We start from the raw sequence: 18,013 nt of genomic DNA on the forward strand, positions 1-18,013 counted from the left end.
ATGTATTTCAGAGCTGTTAAAATGACATTTCCTGTGAAAATAGAGCTGTGATCTGGTAATCTTGAAGATATTGTCCTGGATCCAATAACAGGGGCACTTGCAACTGCGCCACCATTATTGGATAAATCTGTGAGTACGTGTGACATGTGTTTTGTAATTGTTTGTTTTCTCGTTGGTTGGTTGTAAGTGGTTGGTTTGTATTGGAGTTTTGTTAATGTCATTTGGTTTTACCAGTTGTCAAGGGGGTGATGACGAAGGCAGAATGGAGGCCATATCTTGAAGGTTAATATTCGCAGATGAAATGGTAGATTTGATTCTGATTCCGAGTGGTGGAATAAACTGTGAACGCTCAATGTAAATATCTTCGAAAAGAGAATTAAATACGCAATCAAGAGCTGGATTGGACTGATTAGAATATAATTTGTATTGTGGGGATAATTTCAGACTGCATTTAGGCCGTGGGCTAGGTATGACCCACGAGCATCCCCCCCCCCCCCCCCCCCACATCCAAACCCCACTTAATTTTGTTGAAGCCCATAAACATACTAAACATGATTTTGAATGTTAACAAGAAAAAAGTTGGGACGAACTTGTTGTTGCACCCTTCAAAGTATGGTACCCCATATCGCGTTTTCGTACGTTTTGGGTTGTCATCTCACTAGTGATCAACTGATCTTCAAGTGTGATATACCACTGGAATTCATATATAAATACCTCTCCAATGAGGTATCAATAATTGGTATTGAGTGAATATGGACCAACCCATGGCAAATCGAACGTAATATATCCCGACAAAACCAAATTCTTCTCGCTGAAACCTTTAATCCGGTATATGTTCTAGGTACGTGTGCCTGATTCCACTATAATCTTCTAACACATGTTCCAATACATCTCTTGAAGTACTTACTTACCATGTGATGTTACCAGGTGAAAATCTTTTGCACAATTTGGAACAAATTTACTCTTATAATATCAGAGTAGGATACCTAATATTGCATTCTCGGCTTAGCTACATCGGAACAACGCTTGGATGTATGCTCAGGATTTGGCTTGTCATCTTGTGTGTTATTCACCGACCTTGATGTGTTATATGCCAGAGGAAACCATATATAAACTCCATAATTTGATGTAGGCTGATTATTGATCTACTTTTGGACAATCATATAGAATTATACTTCTTGACAACTCTGATATCACTCACTTTTGTATGCATATAAGAGGTTCACAGCATAATGCTCGAGTCGATTTCAGAACTTTGAATGAAATGGACCTATGTGTAACTTATTCAAGATGGCAACCATAAAGCTGTGCCAAGAAACTGATCATAATGTAAATGTTATTTATTTCAGCAAATATACAAATCAATTTCTTGGACGCAGGCTTGATATTTTGCCACATTTTGCCATTTCAAGTTGAATTTCAGATTCTTTAGTACAGCTACTAGATAAGGTGAATTAGCAGGGGGCACCACCGAAGGTAAAAGACGAATTCACTTACTAACATTTAATCCATACATAACTTAGCTACTTAAGTTTCCAATTTACAGAAAATGTCCAAATGCGAATCGTCCAAATCGTATATGAATGGCTTGAAATGAACAGGGACCGTGCATTCACAGAAATAAATTATATTCCAATTACATTCTTAAGCTTCTCTTACAAAATATCCAAGTTAATATATATGGAAATGTCCCACCTTGTAACAATGTCATCACCATGATTATGTGTCTTTTGAGGTTGAACTGTTGTGACTGAGACCAACATCTTATACAACCGGGAACAACTCGAAGACAGCTTTGACATGTCAACCTAAACGGAAACGTATCCCCAGTGATCCAGAGCCAGTGTGCATCTTACATGTACCTGGCTTGAAGTATGGCCCGCTACAATGTCTGAGCAAAGCCAAAGATCCTGATGAGAAGATGGAAAAGCTGAAAGAGCGATCAAGCGTAGAAGGATGGCAGAACCTTCAGAAACGCCAAATCAAATGGAAGTGTCATGTACAAGCCTGCCGGCAGTTCTGGAAGAAACCCATGGCTATCACAGAGAATATTATCAGCGTCTTACAATGAACCTTGACAGTTTGTAACAACCTGAAATTGAATCTTAGGAACTAGCTGGCCGCCCAATTCGGCGTTCATCCTATGAGCCCATCATCTTCCAACCTGACTGCATCTTTTGTACTTCGTATTCATGAAAGAAATTCAAGTCAAAAGGAAACTGGACAACAGAAGGCCTCACAAACTTCAGTCGGGATGGATGGCAGCATGTCATTGAAGTAGCTCAACGTCAAAACGATGAACTTCTCAAACAAGGGCATAGGTGACCAGGGTGGCCCTCTGTCAGCTCCCTGATCGGCCCAGTCGTCTAAGGCGCCGCGATTCGCTGTGCAGAGTTGCTCCCGTTGGCACGCCTGAAACCTATGATTGTGGGTTCGAATTCCGGTTGGCCACAATTATTTTTCTAGGTTTGTAAACGTCTGAGACCTGCATCACTTCGGGCTTTTCCCCCACATTAACCTGACACGCCGTGATACAACTGGAACACGGCGTTAAAACCAACTCACTCACTCACTCGATTGGTCAGGATATAATCATCAAGGTGCTGAGTGTTCATCACCTGCTTGACCATTGTGATCTTTGGTTAAAGGGATCATTTAAATTGTACATGTTCCATTGTAAAAGAAGCCTGGCTATTGCTGTCTTTGTGTAACGAATGCGCACCATATAATTACGTTGCTGTCCCATCGACAGGTATAACAAGAGGAATGGAGGTTTCTAATAACCAGTGAATAACAGGTGCGCGCGTGTGTGTGTGTTTTGGGTCTGGCATAATTAGGGGGGAAAGCAATCCGGCAACTCCACTACCTCTTACACAAGCTTGAGTCAGAGTTTGGCCAGCCCTGCCGTCGTTACATTCTAAAGACCAGGTTCATCACCGCATCTTCTCGAAACTCTTACACATTGTTAGGTTTCGCCATCTGGCACCGCGTGTTTCGCGGATGATGATAATGAACTGATGAATGCAGTTTTTTGTATTTACCTTATTATAATGAAAATGTAAGTTCGGATATGAACTCTACCATGTAAACACGGAACACGTTGCATGTATGCTTTGTCGTCGCCAAACAGTATTTACACTGCACAGCTCTCCCATGTGTTTTATGTTGTTTGTTTATTGTGATACGGCTATTTCGTTTGGATATCACGATATTTCAATGTTAATATTATCAGTTTCAATGTCACGAGGGCGGTGGAGTAGCCTAGTGGTTAAAGCGTTAGCTCGTCACGCCGAAGGCCCGGCTTCGCTTCCCGACATGGGTTGAATGTGATATTGCTGGAATAATGCTTAAAGGGGCGTAAAACCATACTCACTCAATGTCATCTTTATTTTGTAGGGTCACACAAAGTCAAAATAGCTCTATTAATATTTATTGGCAAACGGACTTTTCATGACTAATTCGTACTCATAGTATTCAAATATGTCCGGGCGGTAGTTAATAAATTAGACATAAACATAGATAATTGCAGTCGACTATGTCATTCATACATTCACATTAACGACAAAGTGATTACTGTGACACCATAAATGAATGCAAAATAACAAATAACAGGCATCTCAAACGCAAAACCAATTATTATAATTCATGGATGTTGGTTGGCTGATTGTGTCATACTAACTGTTTACATGCTGATAATGTACGTCATGTCTTGGTGTCAGCTGTGTGATCATGGCATCATCTTCCCGAGGCAAGGGCTTTAACTGACTATAATAGTCCAGTTTCCAACCGTGCCGTACTAGGCTGGAATTCCGGAGTTATTTTTTGGATATGAGAGGTGCAATCTGATTGGTCAATAGGAGGGACATAGAAGGGACATAACTCGTTATAGTACTGGTGGCACGACGATCGAGCCTGGAAACTATTTTGTATTTATTTGGATATAAGAAAACCTTAAAGGAGTCAGCCACGTATTGTAGTGAAAGGTCTTGTCACTTGGTCCATCAATATACTTGATCCTCAAGGAATTCTGTTACCTGACACGGTAAGTCCGAGGACATCACATCACGATCTTTTGAGTCTGTGCACATCGTAAAAGCTAGTCATCTGGGAGGACAGATATACGTCCCGAAACGCGCCTGACGAGAAACAAAGTGTGCCGTTAAGTACAAGGTTTAGAAGACACTTTTATAACATGAAACAAAATCGTTTACACAGAGGATTTCATATTTCAACCCTATGGGGTCGAGATAAGAATAAGTAGAGAGCGCTCTATGTGTTTACCTAAGAAGCGACTAACTTACATTGGGCGACCAGGCTAATTGACGTAGCCGAGGGCATGCCATCGTACCTCGATGACGTTGAATGTTGCTTTCATTCACTGGTTTTCCTGGTCTAGATTCAATATTTGTTACAAGGCTCATTGTTAAGCAACATTCACTCGTTCATTCATTTTACATGTTAACAGATTAAAAGTAACTGATCAGTATAGATCTGGTGTCGTCACAACAGCGCCTTTCCTCTGTCATGGGGTATATACTCAAACTCATATTCTACCCTAAATATTAAACTCGGGGGCATGATGGCCCAGTTTTCAAAGACAAAGACATTCACTGTGCCTAGTTGCTTCCTATTAGACCCGTGAAGATCCGGTCTAGAATAGTTCTTCAGGAACCCATGCATGCTGTAAAAGGCGACTAACGGGATCGGGTGATCAGGCTCGCTGACTTGGTTAAAGCATGTCATTGTATCCCAATTCCGTGGATCGATGCTCATGATATTAATCACTGGATTGTCTGGTCCAGACGCGATTATTTACAGACCGCCGTCATATAGCTGGAATATTGCTAGGTGCGGTGTTAACCCCCCCCCAAAAAAAACAACCATCACAAAACCTTTCAAGAATCCCTTGGTCGTGGGTCTGAATCAAAGATCATAATTTAATGCGGTGTCACTATCTCTATGGCGTGCGTTACCTGCATTGTAGCATAGGGGAGGAACTGAACACCCGTATGAGGAATTCCCTGTTTATTCCTCTTTTCTCTGTGGAGGGGACTGCAAGATAGCGCCCTGGTCTGAGTGTAAAGCGGAAGTTGGTGTGCAATCTCTGATTGTAGACGTTGTTGCCAAGCGTGTCTTCCATCTTGAGAACATAGAGACTTTTTTCTCTCTCATCAACACGATTTATCTGCGAAACAAAAGAGTGAGTGAGTGAGTTGGGTTTGACGCCGCTGTCAGTATTTCAGTTAATCACGGCGTGTCAGCTTAATGTGTGAGGAAAGCCCCAAGTGATGCAGGTCTAAGACGTTTACCACGTCAGTGAAACCCAGGAGCATGGGTATGGTGTTGACAAACCCAGAAACATAATCAGGGCGAACCGGGATTCGAACCCACAATCATAGGTTTCTGGCGTGCCCAAGCGACGCAACTCTGTACAGACGACTTGGCCTCCCGTGCCCCCGCGAAACAAAAGAGGGTTATGTAAACAGTATAGAGGGCACGGGTGGAGCAGGTGACATATGTCGCTGTTTGTTTGTTGTGTAACGCTGCACGCAGCAATATTCCAGCCATATGACGACGTTCTGTAAATAATCAAATCGGGACCCGACATTCCCGTGATTGGTATCATGAGCATCGGTCCACGCAATTTGGATACAATAGAATGCATCATCAAAGTCGCCTATTACGTCAAACATTGGTTGCTGAAGACCAATTCTAACCCGGATCTTCACGGGCGGAGCCGCTGAGTAGAGTTGCGTTATTTGGATATGTTCCAGATACGTCCTGGTTATTTATGCTTGCCTTCTCGTCAACGAAAACATGATTATTGGTTTTTACAAAGTGTCAAATGTCTCCGACATGATGCATCTCCTCATGCTTCCCCTTTTACCATCTAGAACTGGATCGGTCATAACACAAACAGATGGAGCAACAACGACAGGAAATATATATCCTTGTTTATTCTTCACTTTGGGATATTTGGGACAGCATATTTCTAGGCTATACATTAACTGACTCGTTGTAATCTGATTACATGTCAAAGACTGTAAATAATGCGTTAATAAGTGTGAAACACGCAATTTAAGGTAGCAACAGGTTGATGTTCATTCAACAGAGTTGAGTGTTGGGATTATGGTTTGGCATATTTTATGATGAGCAGCTGCTAAAGAAAAATAAAGAACACTTTAATACGCAGTAAGGATACGATGACATGCATCAACCAAGTCGGCGAGTCTGACCACCCGATCCATTTAGTCCCCAGTCATGTACGAGGAACGTACTTTTATTGGTTAGTCACAAAAAGACATAGGTTACTTACCATAAACAGATCACAACGAATGCCGTCAGTGTGTATATGTTCCGTTTTTTGTACCAGTTGCAAAAACAATGGAAGATAGCCGTCTTTATTCAGTCCTGCAATGGAATATACAATCGATCAGGTTTAATCAAAATGCCATCATCGACTTTCACCCTCGTTGACTAAACTGTGGAAAGAAACACATTTTCGAGGTCTCCAGACCCGGTTGGTTGTTTTAAAAGTGTTCGTGGCGATAAGGTACTGTCAAAATGAAATCAAGAAAATAGTGACCTGTGGAAATCATCGTAGCAAGAAATCTTAATCGGCATGGCTAATACGGGAAGAGTGTACAGGCCAATTGCATGTTCACTAGACAAGTCACTGTTCACTGACAAAACGGCCATATTTTCATGTAAAAATGATATTTTATTTCATAAAATTTGACATTTTGATAGAACCAATACCAAGGAATGATGGGCTGCGATATAGGGACATACAAGTTTCGAGTGTCTTCTCAGCCAATGTTTGCTACATTTATTCTGAAAGGTAACAATGAAAGGCGATTTCACATACAGAGATGTATGAGTTGGGTTGGGTTTCTTTTTATCAATATTCTGTCTGCTTGGCAATGTCACAGAAACTAACCCAGGGTCACCCATGTCAAGACTGACAATATTTGGGATTTGCGTGTGGCTGAGGTGATGAAACAAATAACGGATAAGATACCACAACACACGATAATGTCAACAACACTGTAGTCCTTTCACACGAAAAGTCTGAGATGCGAAGGGTTGTGAAAAGTCACTTTTTTGAAAGTCAGTCACGATGCAATGAAACGCTCTGGGAAAATGTAAATTGAAAGTCTGTGATGACGCTAAGAATGTGATTGAACGACTGACAACATTGACATTGAATCTGTAAGAGGCCGACCTGAAGTATTGTGGCACAGCCATGTTATGGAGTGATTGCGAAATTTCCAATGTGAGGGATAAAACTGTCTCGCCAGAACACACTGTGTGCTTCGGGAAGCGTGTTGTGTCGTTTGTACCCTAGAGGGGGTGTTACATTGGCGACCAGGATGAAAAAGACTAGCACAAGAGTGCTAGAACAATTTGGTTGCTCAACTGACGAGATGTCGCTAATCCGGACTGCTCGAGATACCTCCTGAGAGTACACACACATGTAAAAACAAGAGAAATGTGGCTACTGCATACATACATTAACTCCTGAACCTGGATGAAACAGACCTGCATCTACACATGTTTGAGATGCGGGTGAAGAAACCACTTTCAGGGAATGTGTCAAATTGAGCTGGAAGAGACACCCTCAGCAGAAGACAATGGACATAAAACATGGAAGAGGAAACAGAAACCTGAATGCCAAAGAAGGAAAGGAAATGTTAAGAAAATGAGCAAGCAGGAAAAGTCAACAAGTTCGGATGAAGAAATATTTCATCAGTCACTTTCAACATATAAATGTAATTGAGAAAAGTTGACAACAAAGGGAAAACAATGAAGCTTGATATTGTTGGAAGCAGACAGCCATCGAAAGAGGAGGTCAGTTCCATGGTATGACTGGATACCTATAGTAGTTCATATCAAGATATGCCAGTTCCTCTGAGTTTGGTTTCTATTACAAGTGATGTCACACAAATATTTTGTCTCACGGAAGGCATGATCTTCTGTTTGCACAGAATCGTGAACATAGGATCACTGCAGAGAACAGTTATCAAAGCAGGCCTAAACTTACGACATCTGGGAATAACAAAAGCCATAAAGATGTTGAGAGAAAAACGTATTGGCTTCCGTACATAGGCCTTATGATACAAATGGTCGTGAACCAGTGCTACCATCGCAAGGGGACCACTAAAGACCATCGCCATGAACCGGCAAAATCAACTCACTGAGATTCCTGAGAAATCCTTGGAAACAAGTGACCATGGTGGACCGTTTCCAGACAGAACAGCCGAAAGATTAAATGACGGCTTAAAACTCGACCGTGAATCCTGTCAGTTTAATTTCGTAAATGCAGTCGTGGTTTAAATATACACTGATACTCAAACACAAAATCCACCAGGAAATGACATATACCTCGGTCTGGTGCAATTCGGAAATAGAGATTCGCAACTTATACCCCACTTTTGGTTCATTGCCAGTTCAGTGAAGAAAGACAATAATGCGGTTCAGAATTGTTCAATATCCCAAATCACCAAAAGGCACTAGTTCACCATGAGAATGATCAGTATGGCAAGATTCGTCGGGAATATTCAACGGTTTTTGCTCCGGAAATCACTACCTTCGTTTTCAGCAAGGTCATACTTGGTGTCGTGAAAACTAAAATGAATAAAAAAGCCCTAAAATCATCAAAAGTCACAAATTCTCCACTAGACTGATCTGTATGGCAAGTTCCACCAAGAAGTGTTCAACGGTTTGGGAGTTATGCTCCCGAAACGAGCACTACTCGTTTAGTTAAGTCCAAATCGTCATCATGTAAAGCTAAAAAAGCAACAAAAGGAACCAGTTTACCACTAGACTGATCTGTGAAGAAAGTGTCCAAAAGATTTGCAGTTGCAGTTGCTGTCAAACAGGCAAAGAATCGATCCAGGATGTATCTCCTAGAGGCACCCTGATGGCACATAAACCATTGTTTTCAATGTTCAAGAAAGCATCATCGAAACCTCTGGACAGAGACAGAAGAGAGAATATGCAAGACGTCGATTAGAGCTATTATATTAACCAGGTTGTGACTTACTGTCGAGACACCCATTCCCCATCAGGATGACAGCTCTGAAAAGGCGTTGTGAGAGTATTGTGCAGACTGAACACGCAGTCATATTGGAACGCATCGTGAGAGAAACAACTAGAGATGAACAGCTGAATCATACTCAGAATTCTCAAAGAAAATTGGGATATTCAGATGTCACACCAATACTTTGTCTCACGATAGGCATGATCTTCTGTTTGCACAGAATCGTGAACATAGGATCACTGCAGAGAACAGTTATCAAAGCAGGCCTCAACTTACGACATCTGGGAATAACGAAAGCCATAAAGATGTTGAGAGAAAAACGTATTGGCTTCCGTAAATAAGCCTTATGATACAAATGGTGCTGAACCAGTGCTTGCATAGCAAGGGGACCACTAAAGACCATCGCCATGAACCGGCAAAATCAACTCACTGAGATCCCTGAGAAATCCTTGGAAACAAGTGACCATGGTGGACCGTTTCCAGACAGAACAGCTGAAAGATTAAATGATGGCTTAAAACTCGACCGTGTATCCTGTCAGTTTAATTTCGTAAATGCAGTCGTGGTTTAAATAAACACTGATACTCAAACACAAGAAGAATTAATCAATGAACAGGATGAATGGAGAAAAGAATCGTTGTTAAATACGTAATCGTGTGGACTTATGTGACAGTCAAGATATTCCTACAACGGTATGGGTGTATTCCAGTCCATTTGCTAGAACTGAACAGAACCAACCAATAATTTCATCGGGGACACAGACGAAGCCTAAAAGACCTTCCTGTTTATGTGACTCCAAATGTGTCATTTGTCATGACAGTTATAGTTTTGATTATCTAAGGAAGGTAGCGGTGAGAAAATTTTAAGGGGAGAATTCTATATTAGAAATTCTAAAATGAGAATAGACAGGTTACAATATTCCCATCTGTGCCAAGCGCAAAATAGCAGAAGAATGCACACCATTGTATTCCCCAAACTTATATTCATGGGGCAGAAGTCCACCAGAATTTCCCATTTGGTAACCCAAATGCTGCCAGTTATACAAGGAAGTACATGTGTGTTTGACTGTGAGATGTAAATGTATATTTCATAGATTCAATTATTTTGAATGTATAGCAACCATCTCTAAAAGAAAGGGAGAAGTGTAGTATTTGACTTATCCTGCTTATTGTCCGGTTGCGTATGTTACAATGTAAGGGAGACAACTCTTTTGCCGGAATACACAGTGTGCTACAAGAAGCGTGTTGTGGCGTTTCTACCCAATAAACTACGGACCAAAATCTCCAACTTAATACTGTTCAAAGCACTACTACACTGACACAGCAATATAGACTGAATCAGGATATAAAAGTACCTTTATTGCTTATGGTGAACTCGAAGCGAGGATTATGTAGTCTCTCTTGGACATTTTTCCCTCGTCCAGCCGCAGAGTGTCCTTTCCATTCCCCATAGATCTTAACAGCATATTCTGAATGAAATTCGAATTTAGCGTTAGTACACGTTTGAGTCAAATACTATGTCGCCAGGGAGGATACAGCAATATCGAACCTGTGATCGTCACTGGAGTGTCTCCATTGTTTATGAGACTTCGTTTATAACAGCACCATGATTATGAATAGGGGAATGTGTTATTGAAGTTATTTGCCATGATTTATAATGTTCACTTTATATACCTAGTATTAGTCTAGTGATTGGAGGTACCAACAAAATAGTATCCTGGTATGACATGGATATCATTTGATATCTTACAAGCTCGGGTTTAATATGGTGTGCAAAAATTGATTTTAAATATTAGTTTGCTTAAATGACTTAACTGTTAACATGTTAAACTTGGTCTCGTCGCTATATGGCTGAAATAATGTGGATGCGATGTTAAATTTTAACTCACTCACTCACAAGCTCGTTATAGACATATGGTGTTTCAATTTTGAAAGACGCTCTCCTGGTCTATTGGTAGAGCGGCCGCACAGAGAGCGGAAGGTAGGGGATTCGATTCCCGACTGCGCCATACCAAAAGACGTTTAAGGATGGTACTTGTTGTTACCCTCACCTCAATTTTAAACGTAAATTTAAATTGCTTGTTTGACCGACGTCGGGGTACCTTGATACGCCATCAACCAAATAAACGAGCAAGTAATGTCACATTTTTCATTATTAATTTTCCCTCCGTGGTAACAGTCGTAGAATAACTTCTTTCAGGATACTTACTCATTGGATGTATGCGCCCATCTACAAGGCCATCTGGTCTGTGACAACAGATCATGATCTGACAAAACTGTTCCAGGAAATCATCAAAACTCATCCAGAACTCCCCATCATCTCTGTCGTGGCGTATCTTATCACTCTCTGATACAGTCATCCACTCATAGCTCCTGTAAGAAGTATCGAACAGGCATCACCATTGCTGTCAATGGAGCTTTCTTTACCAGTGCCCATCTCCACATCTACAGATTTACTACTGGCCCTGCGAAACCGCCATCAGACACTTGTGGTGGTAGGCATGGGCGGCGATTTACTGCTAGCCCTGTGACACTACTATCATATATTTGTAAAGGAAAACCCTGATGACCTTTTTCTTATCTACCTATGTGTCTCCTATCAAACACGCCATTATTCCGCTCTCAAAGCACCCAGATGTAAAATTGTTGTTAGTTGTTTAACGCCGAACTCAACATACTAGAAATTGCAGCAATGTTATGTCCGTAAATCTGGACCGCACAAACCAGTGATTTACATCATAAGCACCGATCTACGTAACTGGGTTGCAATGACATGCATAAACCAAGACAGCGAACCTGACCACCCGATTCCGTAAGTCACCTTTCACGACAAGCATTGGTTGCGGAAGACCATTTCTAATCTGTATATTTACGTGATTAATTTTCTTGTGAGCCACATTCAAGTTATCTGGAGCTTAAAGTTCAATAGATTCGGATAACACTTGGGTTGACATATTTATTGAAATGACGATCATGCTCTTGAAAACCGCCATGTTTCCTTTTCGATCATAACGCTATCCGAATGCTCAGTTGTAGGGTCGAGTGTAGTTGGGGCGTGGCGAACGCGCATGCTGGTACGCAGTAGGGAAAGCGTGGATGAAACACAGGCTAAATGTGATAATATATATATTTTACTGTAAAGGTAAATGTTTTATTTCAAATACCGGTACATATAGCTTTGGAAAAGTGTGGATTATATGTGAATTATATGTGTCCATGATGCGTGGTATCCTTAATCTCTAAGATCGGGCAGTGCATGGAGAAACACACCAATGAAACTAAACCAATCTTCCAAATGAACTTAACCAAGTCTAGCTACCTGAAGATGTAAGATATGTGGTACATGGATAACTCAGGCACAACGAAGTAAATTCTGGAACAATCCAATCTGACAAAGGTGAACGGGGTCGATGCACTTCTCGTGATTTGATTTTTCGCTCGTGACAAGATTCCATACACGTTTGCCACAGATAATTCCGATAACAAGAACAATGCTTTTGCCGATTTGCAGAACAGAAAAGTTTTATGAAAAAGAAATTGAAATACTTACATGTCTCCCCATGTCCCCTTCCACTCAGAAGAACCGTGAGAATTTCGAAGTCGTAAAAGGGGAACTTGCTCTCCATTTCGTCTTATCACCTGAACATAGCGTCGCCATATGTGAACGTATTCTCAACACAACATTACCCTGCGAGCGCATTCTCAGCATGTTACCATGTGAACGCATTCTCAACATCATATTACCCTGTGAGCACATTTTCAACATAATGTTACCATGTAAACGCATTCTCAACACAACATTACCCTGTGAGTGCATTCTCAACATGTTACCATGTGAGCGCATTCACAACATAACATTACGATGTGAACGCATTCTCAACATAACATTACATGTGAACGCATTCTCAAAATAATATCACTATGTGAGCGTATTCTCTACATAACATGACCTTTATGAGCGTATTCTCAGCATGACAGCTGTAACAATTCTCAGTATAACACGATCGTTTTGACTTGACTTTGACAGCACCATGTGTAAGCATTCTCAGCATATCATCGCCATATTATGAACGCATTTTCAAACAACATTACCATGAGGTCGCAATTATGAAAGCATCAGGGGTGAATGGAAACTAGATATGTATTGTAAACAGCGAGTGCGCGAGTATTTTGTTTCTGTTTGGTGTGAAATGTAAAGTGGGAATTCCATTTAAAAAGTAGAAGATTTGTGTTTTGGTTGGGGTAGTAGCTTACATCTTTGGCCAGAGAATTTGACAACAATATAGTCTGAGATTAAAGGTTTACATTACTCGATCATGTCTAAGAATCAATAATAACTGTATCAAATATCACAAATGTAAAACAAATACTAACCAGACGTATTCCAGTCAGGGAGTAGGCATGGCCAGCAATAAGTCCCATGGTCACGTCATGTGTCTCCTGTTACAGTCAAAGCATGAGATGGTCAGGGTGCAGAGAGAGATTTGATGCATCTATATATGAGCTTGAGAATGCATTGTACACACGGACAAAAGAACACGAGTCTTTTGCCCGAGGAGTCGATGCATTAACCACTAACTTGGCTTTACAACTGGCCCGAATTTACACATAGGTCAACTACTTTTCAAAATGACAAAGCATTTTTGACTTACTGCAGGTGTGTATCCTTATGTCGCATGTTTCATTCCACCATATTTTGAGACTGCCATGGTTTGATTGACAAGAATCAGGTGAGACATTAGGTGTACTGGGTGCTCTGTATACCCGTATGTCGATACTCACACGAATAGAACAGCTAATGTTGGCGCCCATCTTAAAGACTTGGTTCAGTCTGTCAAACAACTGTTGAGGGTTTGGCTTGTCGTATTGTAGTTCGATTAATTCTGTGACACCTCCTGATAGCATGAGACAGGCATCGCTTGAGTATCCTCCTTCATCCCCCACCTCATTGTACGACCCATAGAGTCTAAACAAATTGTACATTAACTACATGTGCTTGTGAGTGGGCGAGTTCCGGCGCCTCAGACGACTGGGCCACCCGCGAAGTTCGTTGAAACGTCCAGCAGTTAAGTCATTACCCATAGGAAAAGCTGTATTCTCAGTAACAAATCGTACATGACAAAAGGAGTGCGTGAGTGAGTTAGTGAGGGAGGGAGGGACCGAGGGAGGGAGGGAGGTTAATGCCGCTTTAAACGATAATCAGGTATATCACCGCTTGTTAGTTTATTGTGGGTTAAACCCGAAATGATGCAAGTATCTGACGTTTACTAATTCTATTAAACTAACGAGCACAGGTTATGTACTGGCACTCCTAGAAACATCATCAATGCCGATGAGAACAGAACCGTTAGGAGCTAAATATATGCACGTACAATGTATATATAAATCAGCTTCAGTTTCATACATACTTGGCAAGAGCCTTTTCCATGAACGACACCCACATCTCGTTTTTGTCTGTCCCAGAAGTGGCGCCGTACGCTTGGAGATGGCCGTTCGTGTAACGCACGGGAAGAAAGTCATCAGTGTAGACGTCCACCCACTGCCCAAACCTCCACAACCTGCAGTGGAAGACTCCGTCTGTCAGAGGCCTGTAGGAAGCCTTGTTGATAACCTGGATTAAGTATGGCAACTCGCTGGTAAGTATTGTTTTACTGATTTGACCAAATATCATAATCATAAAATAAAATACACATAGTTTAATTATATTTGTATTTTTCTCACTGCTCTGGCTTTGAGGGATCAGAAAAATAGAAAATTAAAAAAAGAACAGTTGAAAAGTAATTGATATACATAATATATACTTTGGCATCTGCAAACACCTTATAAAGAGATTAAAACCTTCTATAACTTCTCAAACAATATTTTGGGAATCCAACAGTTTATATAACAAACTATGAACTGAAGGAAATCACTTCTGGTGCCTCAGAATAAATATGCAAACCAGTTGTTGACAGCATGAACAATGATCCACAACGAATGGGTGACGATGTACAAAGTCAGTCTTTGTCACCACACGATATCCATGGTATTGCAACAATCCTTGGGGATACCAATATCAGTAATGGGAAAGTATCTAAATTGTGGTGATTCCTCCTATCAAATCGGTCATGCTGACACATTCTATTGCAACAACCAATACCATGGGAACACTCAGCATCAGCAAATAATGTGAAACGTTTGTTGGAAACATATCCGTATTATTAGATAATATATAGTAGTGACTATTCTTTTGCATAATGTCAAAACTCTTGTCGGAGCTACATGGGTTAATGTCAACACCAAGAGCATATATTGTATGAATATGGAATAGTCAGTTCCAACAGTTCATACTTTCATGTATCATGTTGAACTTGATAAAGAAAAAATAAAATAAAAAACAACTAAAAAATAGAAACTATAGTATATAAAAAATAGTCATTATTTATTAAAATCATGTTTCAAATGAACGTGACAAAGCCCATTTTGTGAAAAGCAAATTAAATCCGTGTTTGTACTAGCAAACGAGATCAGCAAAGTTCGACAACGTTGACACAAAATAAACCAAGTTGTACAGCCTGACCTACCGATCCATTTAGCCGCCCCTTGTGATAATTGTATGTTGTAACCCGAAATCCCCACAGGGGTGTGAAATAATCATCAATACCTGAGCGTGGATCTACGGGGAAGAAAGCTAAACATGCTAACCACTTTGAGGAAATCCATGAACACGGTTCTGTACTGACAAGTAAAGTCAAACATTGTAATTGTTCCGACTCCGGGATTCCATCCTTTGATCAGTGAGTTCTATACGCAACTCTGCACAACAATACAGCACCTCAGGCCACTAGCCACCCATGCCTTCGGTTCAATATGTAAAACATAACTCACAACGAATGCCATAGTCGTGCTTCCTACCTTTTTACGCAGGTCAGGTTTCTCTGCAATCTCCGCCAGCTTGGCCAAAAACCAGCAGGTGCCAAAATTCTGCTGCTTGACATCAAACCTGCTGGTTCCATCAGAGAAGAGAACTGGCGATTGGACGATTTCCTTAGGTAGACAAACGTGACATCGATGTCTGAACATGAACTACTGAAATAAGCTCATCATGTTTGTGTGCAAATGACTAAATGGGTGACATCTGTGTGTGTATTGAAAACGTAACACACTGTGCCTTCACATCACTATACTACTCAGCATTGGATAGGGATTCCATGCTGTAAAGAACGAAGGACAACAGTTTAATCAATCCGTCACTTAGTTCCCACCTGGAGTTTAGAAAATCCTTATCAGAAGTTGAGTATGACATGAATTAATGTATCTGGTTTTTTATATTTCGGACGACCATTCTGGACATATATACGGAACATTGCTGCAATATGTCGGAGCTACATGAAGTCGTTTTAAATAATAATTGTAAACAGCCGGACAAAATAAAGTGTACACCAATGTTTAATGGAGGTGAAAAATTAAACAAACACGACATGTCTTTTCGATGGTGATGTATTTGATTTGGGAAGCATACTTGTGATTTGGACACGACGTTTGCAGTGTTTAACGCTGCATTCAGCAATATTCAACATATATGACGGTGGTGTTACGTCTTTCGATAGAATATTTGTTGTTAAAGTAAACGCGCGCAGTACCTCTATATTGGGTTCGAGTTTGGAGATTAAATCATTTTTAAACAAATAGAAATATACAGTTATTTGCATGTGAAAAATCCCTTGGCGTTAAAACAAATACACTTATTATCATGACATGTGGTGTCTGTGTCAGGTATCCTTTATTTAAGATATTCAATATCGCCTGAGCTTAATAAATATGCCATTCTATCGGTTACCTTAGAAATGTTTCTATATGGCACATATTACTTACTTGAGGCCGCTTCCACTGGATTCCTTTGACAGCATATTCCTTTATTGCCACGGGTAGAGTGAAGGTGGTGTCCGTCCATAACTGGCCTTTGGGGACACGTGGACGGCGTTGCCCGCGATCAGCTGAACCTGACGTCCTGAAGTCTACAGTACAGAGTTTAAGGCCTGGACACTCGGGGTCGTCTCGGTAGCGTCCTTGGGGAGACGCACTACCGTAGAAGTTGTCATAGCTACTATCACTTGTTGATGAAGAACAGCCCATTGTCCGCTCGCGCGGTACCTTGAAATTTTGAAAATGCAAAATGATTTATTTGTTCTCATTTGTCTTGTCTAAATCGAATTTAGGATAATAGATACCATGAATCGTGATGTTTTCTTCAGAAATCGCCTAGACACATATTTGGCCCATGTAGATACCATTATAATTCAAACCATACAAATATGCATAGACATTTGCAAATGTTTAATGTTACAAATGGTCTGCGTGAAAAAAACAAAAAGATGCTCGTCAATCATGTTATCCCACTTTCATACCGGCCGACTGTTATGGCAAAAAGAACAAGTAACTGGCTGTAAATCTACTTTACAGACTATCAACAACAACTGTTACTTTAATGCTAATGTAAAAGCAAGACCCGTGAAGATCCGGGTTAGAATAGGTCTTCAGCAACCAATGCTTGCTGTAAAAGGCGATTAAGCTTGTCGGCTAACGGGTTCGGATGTGTCAGGCTCGGTCAATTGGATGATGCATGTCGTCGTATCCCAATTGAGTTGATCGATGCTCAGGATGTCAATCACTGGATTGTCTGGTCCAGACTAGATTATTTACAGACCGCCGTCATACTACTGAAATACTACTGAGTGCGGCGTTAAACAACAAACAAAAAAACAATTTTTATCAAGATATATTATTAAGTCCAACAAATATACCACCAAATCCCTGTCCCCAAATTATCCATAATTCTCAATAATATAAAGGAAATACTTTCTTTATATTCATAGAAGTGGATTTATACCGTGTTTATTCTAAAAAACGCGAAGTATTTTCTTTCAATGTTGCAATCTCATAAAAAAGAATGAAATTTAAGCCTGTCAAAACATTTGAATTTGCAATTTTGTA

General features: G+C 40.6%; 1 protein-coding gene across 1 annotated transcript; it reads right to left on the bottom strand.

The window, feature by feature from the left end:
* Positions 1-1,942: 1,942 nt before the first annotated feature.
* Positions 1,943-17,155, bottom strand: LOC139465133 (calpain-1 catalytic subunit-like). The gene is made up of 7 exons (XM_071246821.1): positions 16,895-17,155; positions 15,935-16,066; positions 14,449-14,651; positions 13,823-14,006; positions 12,591-12,679; positions 11,250-11,413; positions 1,943-2,019 (listed from the first exon to the last, which is right to left on the bottom strand). Exons 1-7 carry the CDS (start codon positions 17,153-17,155, stop codon positions 1,943-1,945), a joined length of 1,110 nt encoding a protein of 369 aa, XP_071102922.1.
* Positions 17,156-18,013: the final 858 nt, after the last annotated feature.

This window comes from Haliotis cracherodii, unplaced genomic scaffold (genome assembly GCF_022045235.1).
Source record: "Haliotis cracherodii isolate W230 unplaced genomic scaffold, xgHalCrac1.p SCAF_17, whole genome shotgun sequence".
Lineage (NCBI taxonomy): Eukaryota > Metazoa > Mollusca > Gastropoda > Lepetellida > Haliotidae > Haliotis > Haliotis cracherodii.

Excerpts from the sequence above, each read along its gene's own strand:
- LOC139465133 (XM_071246821.1), bottom strand. The coding sequence starts at position 17,155 with ATGGGCTGTTCTTCATCAACAAGTGATAGTAGCTATGACAACTTCTAC. Across the intron at positions 14,652-15,934 it reads AACCTGACCTGCGTAAAAAG|GTTATCAACAAGGCTTCCTA; the intron begins GTAGGAAGCACG and ends TACTTAATCCAG. Across the intron at positions 2,020-11,249 it reads TGGGCGCATACATCCAATGA|AACTGCCGGCAGGCTTGTAC; the intron begins GTAAGTATCCTG and ends GGTTTCTTCCAG.